The sequence below is a fragment of the Thermobia domestica genome, chromosome 1, assembly GCF_964235325.1.
Source record: "Thermobia domestica chromosome 1, izTheDome1.hap1.1, whole genome shotgun sequence".
In the NCBI taxonomy this organism is placed as follows: Eukaryota; Metazoa; Arthropoda; class Insecta; order Zygentoma; family Lepismatidae; genus Thermobia; species Thermobia domestica.
Window position 1 is genome coordinate 23,933,362 of NC_137454.1, and position 16,123 is coordinate 23,949,484.

The following is a 16,123-nucleotide window of genomic DNA, read 5'->3' on the forward strand; positions in this document are numbered from 1 at the left end:
GTCATTAATTACCCTAGAATAATAATTCGACCGTCATTCTCTTCAGAATGGAACTGCCTTTCAGATGGTATGACTCACGTGTCTCCATCATGTATGTGAGGCGGGAAAATCCTGAAAAATGGGATTTTTTGGTCTAAAAATCCCTTTTTTCAGTTTTTCCCCCCTCTGGACCCCCCTGTTTTAATGCAGAGATCTGAAAAAATTAGTGATGAGCGCAAGAGTCTTGGTCTTGCAGTTTTTGCAAGAGTCTTGCATGCAAGACCAAGACCAAGACCAAGACCAAGATACCCGATGCAAGACCAAGACCAAGGGGTGCAAGACCAAGACCAAGACCAAGACCATACCTGCAAGACCAATACCAAGACCAAGACTCTTGCGCAAGAGTCTTGCAAAAGTACCGGCACTACTTGAATGATTTTATAGAATGTAAAAAAGAAGTGGATGGATTTCTTGGTTTCAGTAAAAATGCTACTGAAGTGAATGTGTTCCCAGTAGTTCATGCAATCCGTGTGAGTCAATCTGCCCCTGTGGCATATAGCTACAGTATGTAATTTTCTGAATTGGTTGTTCGCATTTTCTGTAGATATTGCTCATTTTCAAGCCACACAGGTATTATCTTGCGCCATGTGAGCTTTTTGGTGGACAAACACCATGTGCATGGATTTTCTCGGCTTTTTTCGTTTCCTCCTAATTTCTTCATTCCACCACCATTTCAGTCATTTCTCATAATCACCGTCTCCCTAGCTTTTTAAGCCGTGCTCAAAAAATTAATATCGAAATAACGTTTTCACGACATTGACAAAAACTTCGTGCATGTGACCGCAAGTTTGATTTCATGAGCGGATGCTTATAAGTTGAATATATTTTTTTTTTATGAATATAACTTTAGCCTCCTTAGCAGGCCCCTATCCAGGTGGGTCTAGGGGGCCGGCCCCCCTAAAATTTCACGGTAGGCTTGCAAATGAATAATAATATGGTTGGCTCGGGCCCCCCTAACTTCAGCCGGTTCCCCCTACATTTTGGGCTGGCTACCGGCCTGCTCCTTAGGTATACGGCACATCGAGAATTGAGTGATATAACATTATATTACAACAATAAATCTGTATTATAAAATTGAAAGTGACTATATTTGTGACTCCTAATCTCTTGAACCCCCCCGACCGATCTCGATCAAATTTTCAACATAGATGACGTTTGGGCCTGGGAGTGTTTTAATCATATCACCTTGACAGTAAAACTTAGGGTAGGGAGAAGGGGGAGTTACAAAATAATAAATAAATCTTAATAACTCTTGAACCAAACTACTAATCTCGATCAAAATTTTAACATAGATGAGGTTCATGCCTAGAATGTTATTTGTCAGTTCACTTTCACGGAACTACGTAGGAGAGGAGGAGGAGAGGGAGATTGACAAAAATCAATATAAATACAAACAAAAGTGACTAAGTTTGTGACTTAATAACTCTTGAACCACTCAACCGATCTCAATCAAATTTTTAAAACGTATGAGGTTCGGGACTGGAAAGTTTTTTAGAGTTTCACTTTGATGTTACAACCTGGTGTATATGTACCCCCCTCCCCCCAAGAAGTATATTAACCCCCGAAGTGGGTGATTGATGCTAGTAATCCATATTCACAAGTAAGACTTCAAATAACTTGGAGTTTGATGCCATTATTTTGTGTTTCTAATACAGATTAAAAGTATTTATCTAAATTGAGTTTACATCAAAGACATAGACAGTTGAGTCGTTTTCAGTTTTCATTCAAATTATTCTAAAATATTAAGAGGTTTGATTATAATCATTATTATTTTAATTTTCTCTCTGTCTTTTTTTGGTTTGGTCTGAATATATCATCATCATCATCATCATCATCATAGCTATTCTGCTATTACTGGCAGGTTACTTACTGCAACTGAGAAGCTTCGACGTATGTTGGTCCTCAGCTAGTCTCTTCGTCTTGACGTAGCAATTTTCTGTTTTAATATCTTCCTTCAACTAGTCTCCTTTGCTCTCTCCCTCTCTTTTCTTCCACAATACTATCTAGCACGTCCCTCATAATACAGTTCCTCCTCAGCCAATATCCCAAACAGTTCGTCTTTCTCCTCTTAACAATATCTAAAATTCTTCTTTTCCCCCTACTGCTAATATTTCTAACACCTCATTCGTTTTCCGTTCAACACAGCTAATATTGTCCTTTTTTCTACGTGCCCATGCTTCGAGAGCCTGCAATTTTTTCACCGCTTTTGCGTAATGTCAATGTTTCTGCCTCATAGAGTACATAGTTGAGTCAATAAAATAAAGTCTCGTTCGTTTAATACAAAGATTAGCTAATCGTGGTTGAAAAGCAAAATCTGACGCCTTTAGACTGTAAAAATGATTTTACAATTCATGGTTTTTGAATAATCTATGTCATCTTGATTTTCTTTCTTGCGTCTCAGGGGTAGCCTCACCAGTTTGGGAACCAGTGGAGTGTTGGATCTGTTAAAAAATATAAACAGATTCCGAAGCGTTGTGATTCATCTTATAAGTATTGAAGCGTGGGTACATTTAAAAAAAATAAAGGACATCACCTATGTTGTATACTATCATCATACTTACACGAAGGTAAAACTATATTACATTTAGAAACATACATTGTATTTCCGTTACTATTGGCGCATTGTAGAGTTTATTATCCTTTATATCCAAAGTAATATTTACCTATGAAAAGCATAAGTTTTCTTAAATGCAAAACTTGCAAGACTCTTGCAAGCAAGACCAAGACCGGGTGTGCAAGACCAAGACCAAGACCAAGACCAAGGGTTCCAGTGCAAGACCAAGACCAAGACTGGATATGCAAGACCAAGACCAAGACCAAGACCACTCCGGTCTTGGTCTTGGTCTTGCATTTGCTCATCACTAGAAAAAATATGATAAATACTACTAGGTCGGCTGAATGTTTGTGCACAATTTCAATCTTCTAGGTCCAAAAGTAAGCCCGTCAAAAAAAAAAAAAAAAAAAAAAAAAAAAAAATGCCCACCATGTCCCATTTTTCCCTATATAGAAGTATATTATTCAAAAAATCCCTGAGACGTCCCTAATTACCCTAGGACAATGATTCGACCGCCATTCTCTTCAGAATGGAACTGCCTTTCAGACGGTATGACTCACGTGTTCTCATCATGTATGTGAGGCGGGAAAATGACGAGAAACGGGATTTTGGGGGTAAAAATATCCCTTTGCCCCTCTGGTTCTCCCCCTGTTTTAGCACTGACATCGAAACAAAAAATCTGGTAAATACTACTCGGTGGACTGAATGTTTGTGCAAAATTTCAATCTTCTACGTGGAAAAATAAGCCCGCCAAAAAATATTGAACATAGGCTTAGAAAATGAGAAAATAAATTTTTCTTATGACGTCATCACCTCCTATGTCTGGACGCGGGAAGGTCTGAAACCATACGTAATGTCTTCTACAAGGCCTCTGGACTTGGGAAAAAAAAAACGGACGAAAAAGCTCAAATAGAAGAGAAATAACGCAATGTACCATGAAAAACGCGTATGGTACAAAATTGTACCATAGGATCCCCAAAGGGTTAATATCATTTCCTACGAATTTTCTGATTATGTATTAACTCTGAAACTTATTTTACGTTATTGTAGGCAATCATCATGTTCCATGTTCCCCCTGGAATTTATGACAAATACTACAAAGCACCTGGACATTTTCTCTTTCACCCGGCGCACAATGAGCGTTATTTGGAAATTATTCGGAAACATCATTCAGTTATCATGGGTCAGTTCGGAGGCCATCACCATGAGGATGTCTTTCGTGTTATCTACGATCAGGGTAAGTATTGTTTTTGTAATAGAGTTACATTATAATCAATTTGTTACATTTTTCAGATTATAAAGAGTTCTACTGGTTATATGGCACACGTTCAAATGACACCATCTCAGCAAAACCATGCGGGATCAAATTTGACCCCATCTTTTGAATTTTTATAGCACTTTTTGTTTGACTTTATATTGGCACGAAATTTACTGACTTTTATCTTGCAATTATCCTCAAACTCAGCATAATATCCTAATAATAATATAATATCCCAATAATGGCATAATATCCTAATAATAGTAATACCCTACTAATGATATCCTAATAATACGTCTGCTAGACAGTGGCGTATTTTGTGGACTACCGGCCCTACCGACAGCAGCCCTAGAATATTACAAAATAAAGTTATAATACGAACTAAATTATATTAATAATTTTATACTTCAGTATCTTCTTTCAATGATAAAAGTTTCTGAGAATGTATTTAGAAAGATCCACTGAATTCTTTGCACGCAGCCTGTCTCGCGAACTTAAGAGTCTTCAATATGACAACGCAGCAGAAATCACTCTCTAGCTACTACAGTAAGAATCGTATCAGAGCATTCCCCTTCGCTCCACCTCCGCCCACAGCGTACGAACGGGCCGCCAGGTAAAAACAGTTGCCTCTAGAGAAATCGGTTTCTTGGGTGTGTGAAGAGTAAAAGGAAATTAGACGAGTAATGACAGGGGATTTGGGGGCCTCTGTGAATTGTTTTTTACATCACGAGCCTCGTTCCGTAACGATATGCGTTAGCGCAACGAAAATTTTGTGTGTTACAGTAGTTTGCGTAGCTCTCACAGACTGAGGCTTCTTCTTTCCTAATCGCCTATTTCAGCGTTCATTATTACTCGGACAGCTTCCATTTGCTCTGGTGAGTAGGGTTACCATCTATCCAATGCGAAATATAGTGATACTTCGTGCAACAAATAAAGGTAGAAATGTACGATCGTTTTTCCGTAATACTAATAAGATAATATAAGTCTTGCTAGTGAAGAGAAAATGATATTTATCTACTTGATAAAAAGATGGTGTAATTTTTTTTAAAACTTATTTTGAAGATTGTATAATAAAGTGGGAAAAAGGTCCAATAATAATAATAATAATAATAATAATAATAATAATAATAATAATAATAATAATAATAATAATAATAATAATAATAATAATAATAACGTACGTCAGTAGTAGCCCAAGCAGCCAAATCAATATATGTCACGGCTGTACAAAGGGCAAAATGTAAGTAAATATATACTGACATTAATCTTTTAATTCGTTCTTTTAGTCCAGTAAAGATAGCCCATTTTTCTGCCAAGAAAGGAACAAATTAGTAACAAGCTGAAAATTGGTATGGAAGTAGGGGAATGTGTCAGGAATAACATACTAAAAGTCCCCTGAAATCCCACTGTAGCTTTTCCCGCAATTTTGAAAAATGTCCGCCATCTTTAGACGACGACAAGGAATTTATGGAAATCGTCACCCTTTATGTTTATTCCTCTAGCCACCGTTCTAATTATCACAAAGCCATGAATCATATATGGTTGGAAAGCTTGAAAGACAGAAAATCTAAGTAAATAACATATATCCCCATCGTGCTAAATTTCTAGAAGAAGAGGAAGAAGAAAACAGCTTTTTTATTTAAAAAAGATATATTTTCAGAAATCATGAGAAGTTTGCAACACTGACAGTTATTGCACACCAACGAAACAACACCAACAGATGTCCTTGATATTTATCTCAATCATAGCCAACAATGACACAAATCGGTGCAATACAAGCCGAGAAAAAAAATATAACTTATGTTACTTTCTGACCTCTTTGTACAAAAGTGCATAAGGTGACATACATTTTCACGGTTCTAGTCACCTTCTTTCATCACATAGGACCAAGAGTTATATATCATTGGAAATCTTAAGAAACGTAAATTCGAACGAGGTAACACTTATACTAATCAAGCCCAATTTGTGGAAGAAGCGCAAAACTCAAAATTTCGGGACAAAAAGTGATTTTCGGAATAAATTCTTTAAAACTTGCAACACTGACAATTATCGTATGTTAACAAAACTCAATTACCGTTTTCACTATCATCATTATTAATTTACTCTTAAAATGGCCAACGTTTTTCCCAATGGAGTAAGCTTTTATGATACATAGTTTTACATCACTTAAATATAGCACAAAAATCATTTATTGACAGCATTAGAAAGTAGCAGAAATTGGTAGTCTCCTATTCATAGGAAAATCGTAATTCACACACTAAAAATAACTCTCAACTACAATAGTCATTTGAATGTAATTTTTTTAAAAATGTCTTGTTTATAACTAGAATGCAATTTTCCTCCTTGTATTCTTCAAATCAACTTAATATTTACATTACACGTTAGTATGCACTTTAAGAACATTCGAACTTATTTTATTAGAAATCCATGAGGTTATCATTATCTCGTTCATCTCTATGGTCTTCATCATTTGGTTTTGCATTCATGCATCCAATTCCTCGACACTGAAATAAATTAGAGCACACAATTCCTGCTTTTCGACAACCATATATGCTTTCACAGCCCTTTTTACAGTTACAGGATATTACACGGAGCGGGTTCCTTGGTCATTCTTGCTGGTACGAGGATACCTTCTAATGTTGTCCATCCATATTCAGTCGCTCGCAAATCATTTCCACGATAAAATTGAACCTGATGATATGGTGTTTCGCAGCATCACTGGTGGGTGGCAATTTTGCCAATTGTATTTCGTTCTGAATGGGGAGCGACTTACTGCAAGGATGTATGAATGATACTGGAATTCATCCAGTAAGGTTACTATTGCTGTAGAATCGTAGTGTGTCACTAGAAATAATGTGCCAGCTTCATAGATTGTACACTATCATTATCATGGTTCAAAACTTCAAGTGATCGGCATAAATCTTCCCGTTTTTGAAGTAATCAGAAGGGATTTTTCTTTCCCTGTTGATACAATCCACATGATGTGTCGCATCTAGTTAAAGCATGGTAGCTGAGCAAACCAGTTAGTATATTTGCCTGTGTATCTTACAACTTCTTAGTACTAAATTCCTTACTCACGTCTTGTAGACGTTCAAGCTTTCGAAATGTGATGTCGTACTGATTATTACCTTGTTCAAGCAAAATGATTAAAATATCAACATCCTCTTGTCAACATCATGTCAACATTATCACGACGTGCTTAGAAGGATTTAAAGACTTGGCTACAGCAGTTTTAGCTATAAGTGCGTCAGCATCACTTCTTGCTTGCTGGGTTTGAATTCCAGCTTGTCAAATGAATCATCAACTCACGGGCGAAACAATCTTTATTTTTGTAATTACCTAAGAATTTATCTTTTTTTGTTAATAATGTGGTTTCATTTGTGAATAACACTAAAGCTGATTGAGCCTTTGACTCACGTTGCTCCCACTCTGCGGCTTTTGTAGAGTTTTCAGTGCAATACCCATAAAAAATAATTGTTGCTTTCATTCCTGAGTTTGTGAGTACATAGGACACATACGAGTTGTGAACGTCAAGGTATGTTCCATATTGTGGCCAAACAACATGATGTAGAAGCCAGCCTCCATCTATAACGTACACAGTGTTTTCAAATTGAGTTTTAAAATTTATCCGATATTCAAACATGTCGTACAAAGCGGACATTTTCGTTTTTCTCATGGACATTTCTGTGAAAAGAGAAAGTGAATAGGGTGCAAGCTCGTAAGCAAAACACTGCTGGAGTTCTTTTTCGGACTTCTACTCATATGATTCAGTTGAAGTATGGTGTTTACAGCCAGTGGCTCATCACGGATACGCATTTTTTTTTGTTTAAGTTTCACATTTCCAAAGGTCCGTCCAAACATTCCTTCCATAGCAGCCAATCCGATTTCCTTAGATTTATCAGTTGACCATTTCATTACCTACCATGCCAGTGCTTAGGGGCGCGAGCTCCGGATATGAAGGGAATGGAGAATGCTGGCAAAACCAAAGCAAGGATTTCTTTAGATGTAATATATCACGCGATTGTCTACTTTAGTACAAGTCCACATGCCGACCAGTGTGAAGTTCTTGCCTATCTTTGTTTCATAATTTTTCAAGACATTCTCGTAAGTGGCACGCTGCTGACATACTTGACACACACCTAGATATCATCTTTTCAGTCATGCCTCTCCCATGGGTCAGTCCACCACTGCTCTTCATTGCTCTCGCTAAAACCTGCTCAATCGTCATATCAGACCATGTACCACTCCAAAATATATCTTTTCTACGAATAGTGAAGTAACCGTCTCCTGTAAATAGCTGGAACTCATGAAGATCCATTTCATCCTCCAACCGCAACATTTCTTGTAAGTACAGATGTGCGTACTTGGCATACAAAAGATGCTCAGCTGCATAGAAGTATGGTAACATTTCTCACATGCAGTGAAGATGGAGATTCAAGTCTCCAGTTCTTTCGAACTAAAAGACGCATAATTTCTACAAGCTGAAAGTACAGAGCGAATAACTTAGAGATACGGCTTGTTTCTGCAGCAGCATCAATGAATAACTTCAGGTCATTTACAATCTTGATTGACTATGTTTGAATGTTGAACCACTACATCAGTATCGATATCTTCTTCAGTCATCAGAGGAATACAAACATCTCGCAATTGACGCTCAAACTCCTCAGTGGCATCTGATTCATTAAATAAACAGTATATATTGCAATTGCTAACTCTGTTAAAAAAAAAAAAAAAAAATAGCTCGCAAAGCACGAACAATAAGAATGGCATGGCTTTATCTGTGGCATGGAGTTACTAGCATACACACAAGACCAAAGTTCTTCAATGCCACTACCTTTCATTATATATGCAACTGTTTCCATAAATGACATTATAGAGTAAAAAAAAAAAAAAAAAAAAAAAAAAAAAAAAAAAAAAAACCAAGTCTAACAATCACTGACGGTAATTCACCAGAATTTCTACATGCTGCTACAATGTCACATGCTTTAGAGTACAAAGGTTGATCCAACGTGACTAAGCACGCTTTTTTGCTTCTTTTCTGCACATTCTTTGCTGGCAAACATAAGCGCCGAGTATACAGCATCTATGCTTATGGCGGAAGATTGATGAAAGGTTGAATTACTACTTAATATGCTTAGTACTTATGGTTGTTGCTTGTCACCAGCTGCATAAATCCATTCCAATTTGGGCAAGTTGGTGTCTTCAACCACTTGAGAATCATCCATGTTACATCGTACAGAAGGTGGATTTCAATTTGGATATTCAGAACACGAAGGTATCTTATATCTTCAATGATTAAATCCGAAAGACCATTACCTTTGCGTGTGTACGTTAAAAGTGGTATATTCCATTCATTCTTTGACAGTGTACGTTTTTTGAGCCCAGGTATTGCTCAATGATATCCGAGCGACTGAATATGAATGGACAACATTAGGAGGTATCCTCGTACCAGCAAGAATGACCAAGGAACCCGCTCCGTGTAATATCCTGTAACTGTAAAAAGGGCTGTGAAAGTATGTACGGTTGTCGGAAAGCAGGAATTGTGTGCTCTAATTTATTTCAGTGTCGAGGAATTGGATGCATGAATGCAAAACCAAATGAAGACCATAGAGATGAACGAGATAATGATAACCTCATGGATTTCTAATAAAATAAGTTCGAATGTTCTTAAAGTGCATACTAACGCGTAATGTAAATATTAAGTTGGTTTGAAGAATACAAGGAGGAAAATTGCATTCTAGTTATAAACAAGACATTTTTAAAAAAATTACATTCAAATGACTATTGTAGTTGAGAGTTATTTTTAGTGTGTGAATTACGATTTTCCTATGAATAGGAGACTACCAATTTCTGCTACTTTCTAATGCTATCAATAAATGATTTTTGTGCTATATTTAAGTGATGTAAAACCAGGGGTGCCCACAAGGGGGGGCTATGACGCAAACTGCGTCATTGAAATATTAGGGGGGGTTAAAAATATATATAAATATGTTTGATGGGGGGGGGGTAAAATTAATCGAAAAGAAGATTTTTTCATGGAAGAACACCTACGGATAGACAATTGGGGGGGGTGCGTCATGGACATAAGGGGGGGTGGGCACCACTGGTAAAACTATGTATCATAAAAGCTTACTCCATTGGGAAAAACGTTGGCCATTTTAAGAGTAAATTAATAATGATGATAGTGAAAACGGTAACTGAGTTTTGTTAACATACGATAATTGTCAGTGTTGCAAGTTTTAAAGAATTTATTCCGAAAATCACTTTTTGTCCCGAAATTTTGAGTTTTGCGCTTCTTCCACAAATTGGGCTTGATTAGTATAAGTGTTACCTCGTTCGAATTTACCTTACGTTTCTTAAGATTTCCAATGATATATAACTCTTGGTCCTATGTGATGAAAGAAGGTGACTAGAACCGTGAAAATGTATGTCACCTTATGCACTTTAGTACAAAGAGGTCAGAAAGTAACATAAGTTATATTTTTTTTCTCGGCTTGTATTGCACCGATTTGTGTCATTGTTGGCTATGATTGAGATAAATATCAAGGACATCTGTTGGTGTGCAATAACTGTCAGTGTTGCAAACTTCTCATGATTTCTGAAAATATATCTTTTTTAAATAAAAAAGCTGTTTTCTTCTTCCTCTTCTTCTAGAAATTTAGCACGATGGGGATATATGTTATTTACTTAGATTTTCTGTCTTTCAAGCTTTCCAACCATATAGGATTCATGGCTTTGTGATAATTAGAACGGTGGCTAGAGGAATAAACATAAAGGGTGACGATTTCCATAAATTCCTTGTCGTCGTCTAAAGATGGCGGACATTTTTCAAAATTGCGGGAAAAGCTACAGTGGGATTTCAGGGGACTTTTAGTATGTTATTCCTGACACATCCCCCTACTTCCATACCAATTTTCAGCTTGTTACTAATTTGTTCCTTTCTCAATCCTATCTTTACTGGACTATTTTGTCCACTCCTCAAAGAATTAACTTCAGAAGTTAGAAAGAACACAATTCAAGGAATAAGATTTTCTTGGGAAGTCATTTATTACTGTGTAAGCAAATAAATGAGAAAGCTTTATTAATAACCTAGCATTAATGTTAAGTTCTTTCGTCGTTCAAGTAATTCCATTTCTGTGATTTCTTCCTGATTGTAGCTTTGGTTTCTCTTTCATTTTCACTAGCTAACAATCCAATCTCCTGGATTCTACTTGCACCTTCTTTATCACCAAGATTTAAGGAAATTCCAAATAAAAGTATACCAACAAACCCAGCCATTAGAAGATTTGCCTTCACAAGGGATTCTTTGCAGGTAATGTTACCAATGGTTCATTTATATGTATAGTTTCAAGTTAACCTAAGTGTTAGAAACAGATCTTACTTCCGATTCAATTGGATCTCGTCGAAGACCAGAGACAATAATCATATACGAAGAACTTTCAGAAGCAGAATATTCCAAAATGTTTTGAATCTCCTAAAAGAAATTTCAATAGAAATAAGTGTTTTCCGACAGAATCTAGCTTACTATTTTTCTTCTACAGCTCTTTATGGGCTGTAACGCTATTAGTTTGGCTTAAGAGTTTACAGTACTAAATAGCATGATTTGAAATACGAGAGGAAAAATTGTTGGAAGTTTAGCATTTATTTTCAGCAAGACTATGAGACGCAACTATACCCACATTGGTCGAAGTGATACGGTGTGCAGTGGTACGAAATACAGCCTCTCTGGTTTTTCAGTGGTTCAGGACATACCGTCACTGGAAAGTAGATGCTAAATACCTTTAATAAATCCATTTTTATACACTAGTTGACGAATAGCTTTTTACGTAAAAAAGATTGTAGAAATAATTTCTAAGTTGACAACACCCGCATTTATGTTATCTTTTTCCTACCTTTTGGTTTTAAAATGAAGTGATTTCAAAGAAGTTTTAGCTAGTTTATATTTTGATGTGCCATATTGTATGTATGTGTGTGTCTTCTTGCTTTAATGCGTATAAATGTCGTGTTTTGAGCATGGGAGGGTTTAGTAAGTGTCTGCTGTAGAGAACGGATCTTCCGGGGTTTGGAATACCTCTCAGTCGAGCGGAGTCCAGGAGCTTTCCTGCAGGAAATGAAGACAAAAAGTCGGGTTTTGAGCATTTTTGTATATAATTCTCTAATACAGCATAATTTAAAGGGATATTTTATTGTTTTCTTTCCCCCCAGAAAGTTGTTGGCGAAGAATCAGTCTTTCCATGCCTCTCCCCGTAAGTAAAGAGAAGCTAGCCTGTGGTTTTCAGTTATTATGTAAATAGAAATGCAATATTTTAGGCAACATACTCTCACTGTATTTCAGCATTTAGATAGCCGATATGTTGATTCAAAATCGTAATAAAACACACCACCTCTGCTTTTCTTCGAGTTCGAACACTGATATAGAATGAAGTGGGCGCGGCCCAGAATTTTTTGTAGTTTCTTGTTATGAAGTTTCGATCATTCCCCTTCTTCTTGGGGTCCGAATATTCGTCTTAGGATTTTATTCTCAAATACTTCCCGTCTGCGCTCTTCCCTTAGAGTAAGTGGCTATGTTCCGCGACCATACAGCCCAACAGGCATGATTATCGTTTTTATATATTTGTACACTCCCCAGCAGAATTCGCGACGACAAAAGATTCTGAACTATCTACTTATTTATTTTGATCTATTTCAGATCATTGATTACGAACAATACTACCTGAATCTTTCAATGTTCAATACAAGTGCTTCTGATGATGAAGAGCCCGTGTGGCAAAAGGAATATACTTTCAGGTATTTTTACGCTTTACCACAAATCTCTCCCTCTCATTTGGAGCTGATGCAGTTCAGACTACAAAACGATCCCAGGATGTTTGAACGATACTACGCAGCCAGTTTAGTGGGGAATGTGAACGACTCAGCGGCTGCATGCACAAGAACATGCCAAACTTTTCACTTGTGTGCAGCAAAACACTTGGAGTACATCAAATTTTTTGAGTGTATATCATCAAACAGATCTCTGACTTCACGAATCAACATTATAATACATATGTTATATGCATGTGTTACATGGACTTTTATACTTAGGTAGGAGATAAAATGTAATTAAAAGCAATCATAAGTTTATCTATTTCTTGTGGCTGTGATAATCGTTTTATGTACTATGTTCTTGAAACTGTTGAATATAAACTTAATGTACAATTTGAACGCACTTGCTCTTTGTAGTGCAGCACTACTGTATAATGAATTCACATATGTTAACTTCACAAATAATAACCTGTATTGCAAATTCTGCAATATGCATTCAAGGTTTGTATTATATACTATTTTTATTTAATAAACTTGAACTGTTGTTTATTTCGTTGGATGTCACACAAATTAAAGAAACTGCAGTTCGTCATATGGCAGTATTTTATCATGCATTATCTAAATGTTGTGCTCCAGAGTACCCATGTTAGTATTTAATTACTGGTAGGGCTTGATGGATTGGCGTTTAGCGTCCATGTCAGCACCAAGGCTACATGAAACTTGAACCTATAGCTTAGCGTGGGATCTGAACTACATAAGCACCGTCTGCTCTCATTTTAAGATAACTGCTGGCAGCATTTTTGGAACTCATTTTTCCGGATCGCTTACACAGTACGTCACTGAATGTCCGGAATATCATTAGACGGACCATGTTAGAAATGGTAGCGTTTCTGTGGGCCGCTTAACTTATGCTTCTTTTCGGTCTTCGCAAATGATATCCCAAACCAATTCCTTTTTACCTGTTTCAGGACTCGAATATGCAACCATGTACACTAATCATTCATTGCTAATAAAACTCCACCTGACCAAAGCAATATGTATATATATTAATAGTATATATATCTATGCTACAATTTCGGCCATGTAACATAGCCTTCCTCAGACACATTATGGAAGAAATTTAATTCCTCAGGCACATTATGAGAAAAATTTATTCCTTATTTTATAATGAGGAAGAAATTTTATAATGTGTCTGAGGAATAAATTTCATAATGTGTCTGAGGTATAAATTTCTTTCATAATGTGTCTGAGGTACAAATTTCTTTCATAATGTGTCTGAGGAATTAATTTCACTCATAATGTGTCTGAGGAATAAATTTCTCTCATAATGTGTCTGAGGTATAAATTTTTTTCATAATGTGTCTGAGGAAGGCTATGTTACATGGCCGAAACTGTAACAAAGATACATATACTATTAAAATATATATATTGCTTTGGTCAGTTGGAGTTTTATTAGCATACTTGAATTTTCCAAAACTGCAATGAATAATTTATAATCATTCACCTACTGGAGCAGTATTTTTAACAAGGTAGTACATAAAATAAAACAACAAAACAGAATTGCCACAAAAAATGTTTAGTAACAAAATTTGGAGTATTTAACAAATATGAACTTGTAAAAAGAAATTATCTAGAACAGTCCTTACAATTAATCAATTTCATTACTGGTAGTCCATCTGGGTCACTTTACAAGAAAAGAAAAAAAAGACACCACATATATTTCTTTCAGCCGTTAATTTAGTCAGTAGCTTCAAAAAATGTTTGGTAAGGAAAGAAAGAAGGGTTACAATGAGAAGAGAAACATGAGAGAAACATTGACCACAGCGGTATTTATAAACAACTGCTTTTAAACAATTCTTTTTTCTTCCTCGTCAAAGAAAAGTTAATATCCAATCACATTTTTTTTTTTTTTTTACATCGAAATAGCGCAACAATAAATATGATAACACTATATCAAAGAACCTTACGTACATAATAAACAAGTTAGGAAGAAAAAAGTCATAACAATCACTTTAAAAAATGCCGTTTCTGTTTCATTAACAGTTGTAAGCTTTATAATACATGAAAGAAAAACTATTACATTATATTGCTACGTATTCTTTTTTCTTTTTTTTATCACCTTAGTTCCCCTCAAAGTCTGTTCCGTGAAGCACATTCTGCGTGTCGAAATAATAATAATAATAAAAAAAAGACAAAGAGAGGATCTATTACAATCAGACTTAGAAAAATTCTTTGATTACCAAATCTATTAGTGGAAATTCGCTGACTGTCGAGATCATCCACACCAACAGAACATACATAATTTATCCACATTTCTTCTAATTAGTTCTTACGAAGAACCACTTTCAGTTTCTGTCGCTGCGCTATCATCCAATGGTACTTCTAATATTCTAGGCCCGTACAAGAGAACATACGCACAATGCCAGTCGCCTGAAACACACACACACAAGATGAGGCTGATGAGTAATTTATCTATCTTGTATTTAATTCTACAGCATACATTTGTAACTATCATAAAATTCATTTGTGCTGTAAAATCTGTGGTCTCTGATGGCACCACAGAAATCCGGCTAACTTAGAAATGTGGCCGACATACAGAAAGTAAGTATATGGTGGATGCATTTTAAAAGAGAACCTTGATAGTAGAATTCTAATAACCAATGGCGTAATCAGTTGGTTTACATAAATAATATATAGTAAATATTTACAATAAGCTATGAAAATTACAACATATATAATATGAGGGGTAGCCAAAGTTTTAATTATCACCTGGAAAAAATAGTTACTTAACAAATTTCTTGTTTCTTTCAGGTATATGTCTGTAGTCCGGTACACATGGGAATCCCGCCCCACAGTACCGTCGCACGCCGCTTGCGCAGCCAAAGTAAAATGGCGCAGCCCACTGATAAAGTGGAGCATCGTGTGGTTATTCGTTTTCAGCATTTGAAATGAAAGAACACTGCAACAGTTCATACTGAATTGGTGAAGTGTATGGCAATAATGCACCATCATATGATAAAGCGGTTAGATGGCGCAGACGCTTCCAGTGTCGTCAGACAAATCTATGTGACGAAAAACGAAGTGCTAGACCATCTCTGTGTGAAGAACCGGGAATTGTAAAAAGAAGTGGAGGCCATTGAGCTCACAGATCAACGTATCACAATCGAGGCGATGATAGAAAAAGTGAAAATCAGTTACAGATCAGTTTTCAACACTTTGCACATGACAAAGATTGAGGCCCGCTGGATTCCGCGACTGCTCACATCCATTCAAAAAGCCCGCCGAGTCGAGAAGCAACGGAAATGTTGCAGTTGTGTCAGGCCAATCCAGATAACTTCTTTAAACGCCTAATCACCATAGAAGAGTGCTTGGTGTACCACTATGACCTCGAGACAAAGGAGCAAAGCAAACACTGAAAACATACACCACCGCCGAAAAAGGAGAAGACCAACCAATGTCGGGAAAAGCGA

At 36.4% G+C, this 16,123-nt stretch overlaps 2 protein-coding genes across 2 annotated transcripts in view; one reads left to right on the forward strand and one right to left on the reverse strand.

Annotated features, from left to right (window-relative positions):
* LOC145665973 (acid sphingomyelinase-like phosphodiesterase 3b) overlaps nt 1-13,239 on the forward strand; it is a 62,745-nt gene extending 49,506 nt beyond the window's left edge. The window contains exons 7-9 of the mRNA XM_081733081.1: nt 3,644-3,830; nt 11,036-11,163; nt 12,541-13,239. Coding sequence (XP_081589207.1) covers nt 3,644-3,830; nt 11,036-11,163; nt 12,541-12,936 — 711 coding nt within the window. The 3' untranslated portion in view covers nt 12,937-13,239. The remainder of the gene's footprint in view (nt 1-3,643; nt 3,831-11,035; nt 11,164-12,540) is intronic.
* A 969-nt stretch (nt 13,240-14,208) lies between these two features.
* The window catches only part of Usp14 (ubiquitin specific protease 14), a 55,768-nt gene continuing 53,853 nt past the window's right edge, over nt 14,209-16,123 (reverse strand). The window contains exon 12 of the mRNA XM_081755331.1: nt 14,209-15,083. Coding sequence (XP_081611457.1) covers nt 14,983-15,083 — 101 coding nt within the window. The 3' untranslated portion in view covers nt 14,209-14,982. The remainder of the gene's footprint in view (nt 15,084-16,123) is intronic.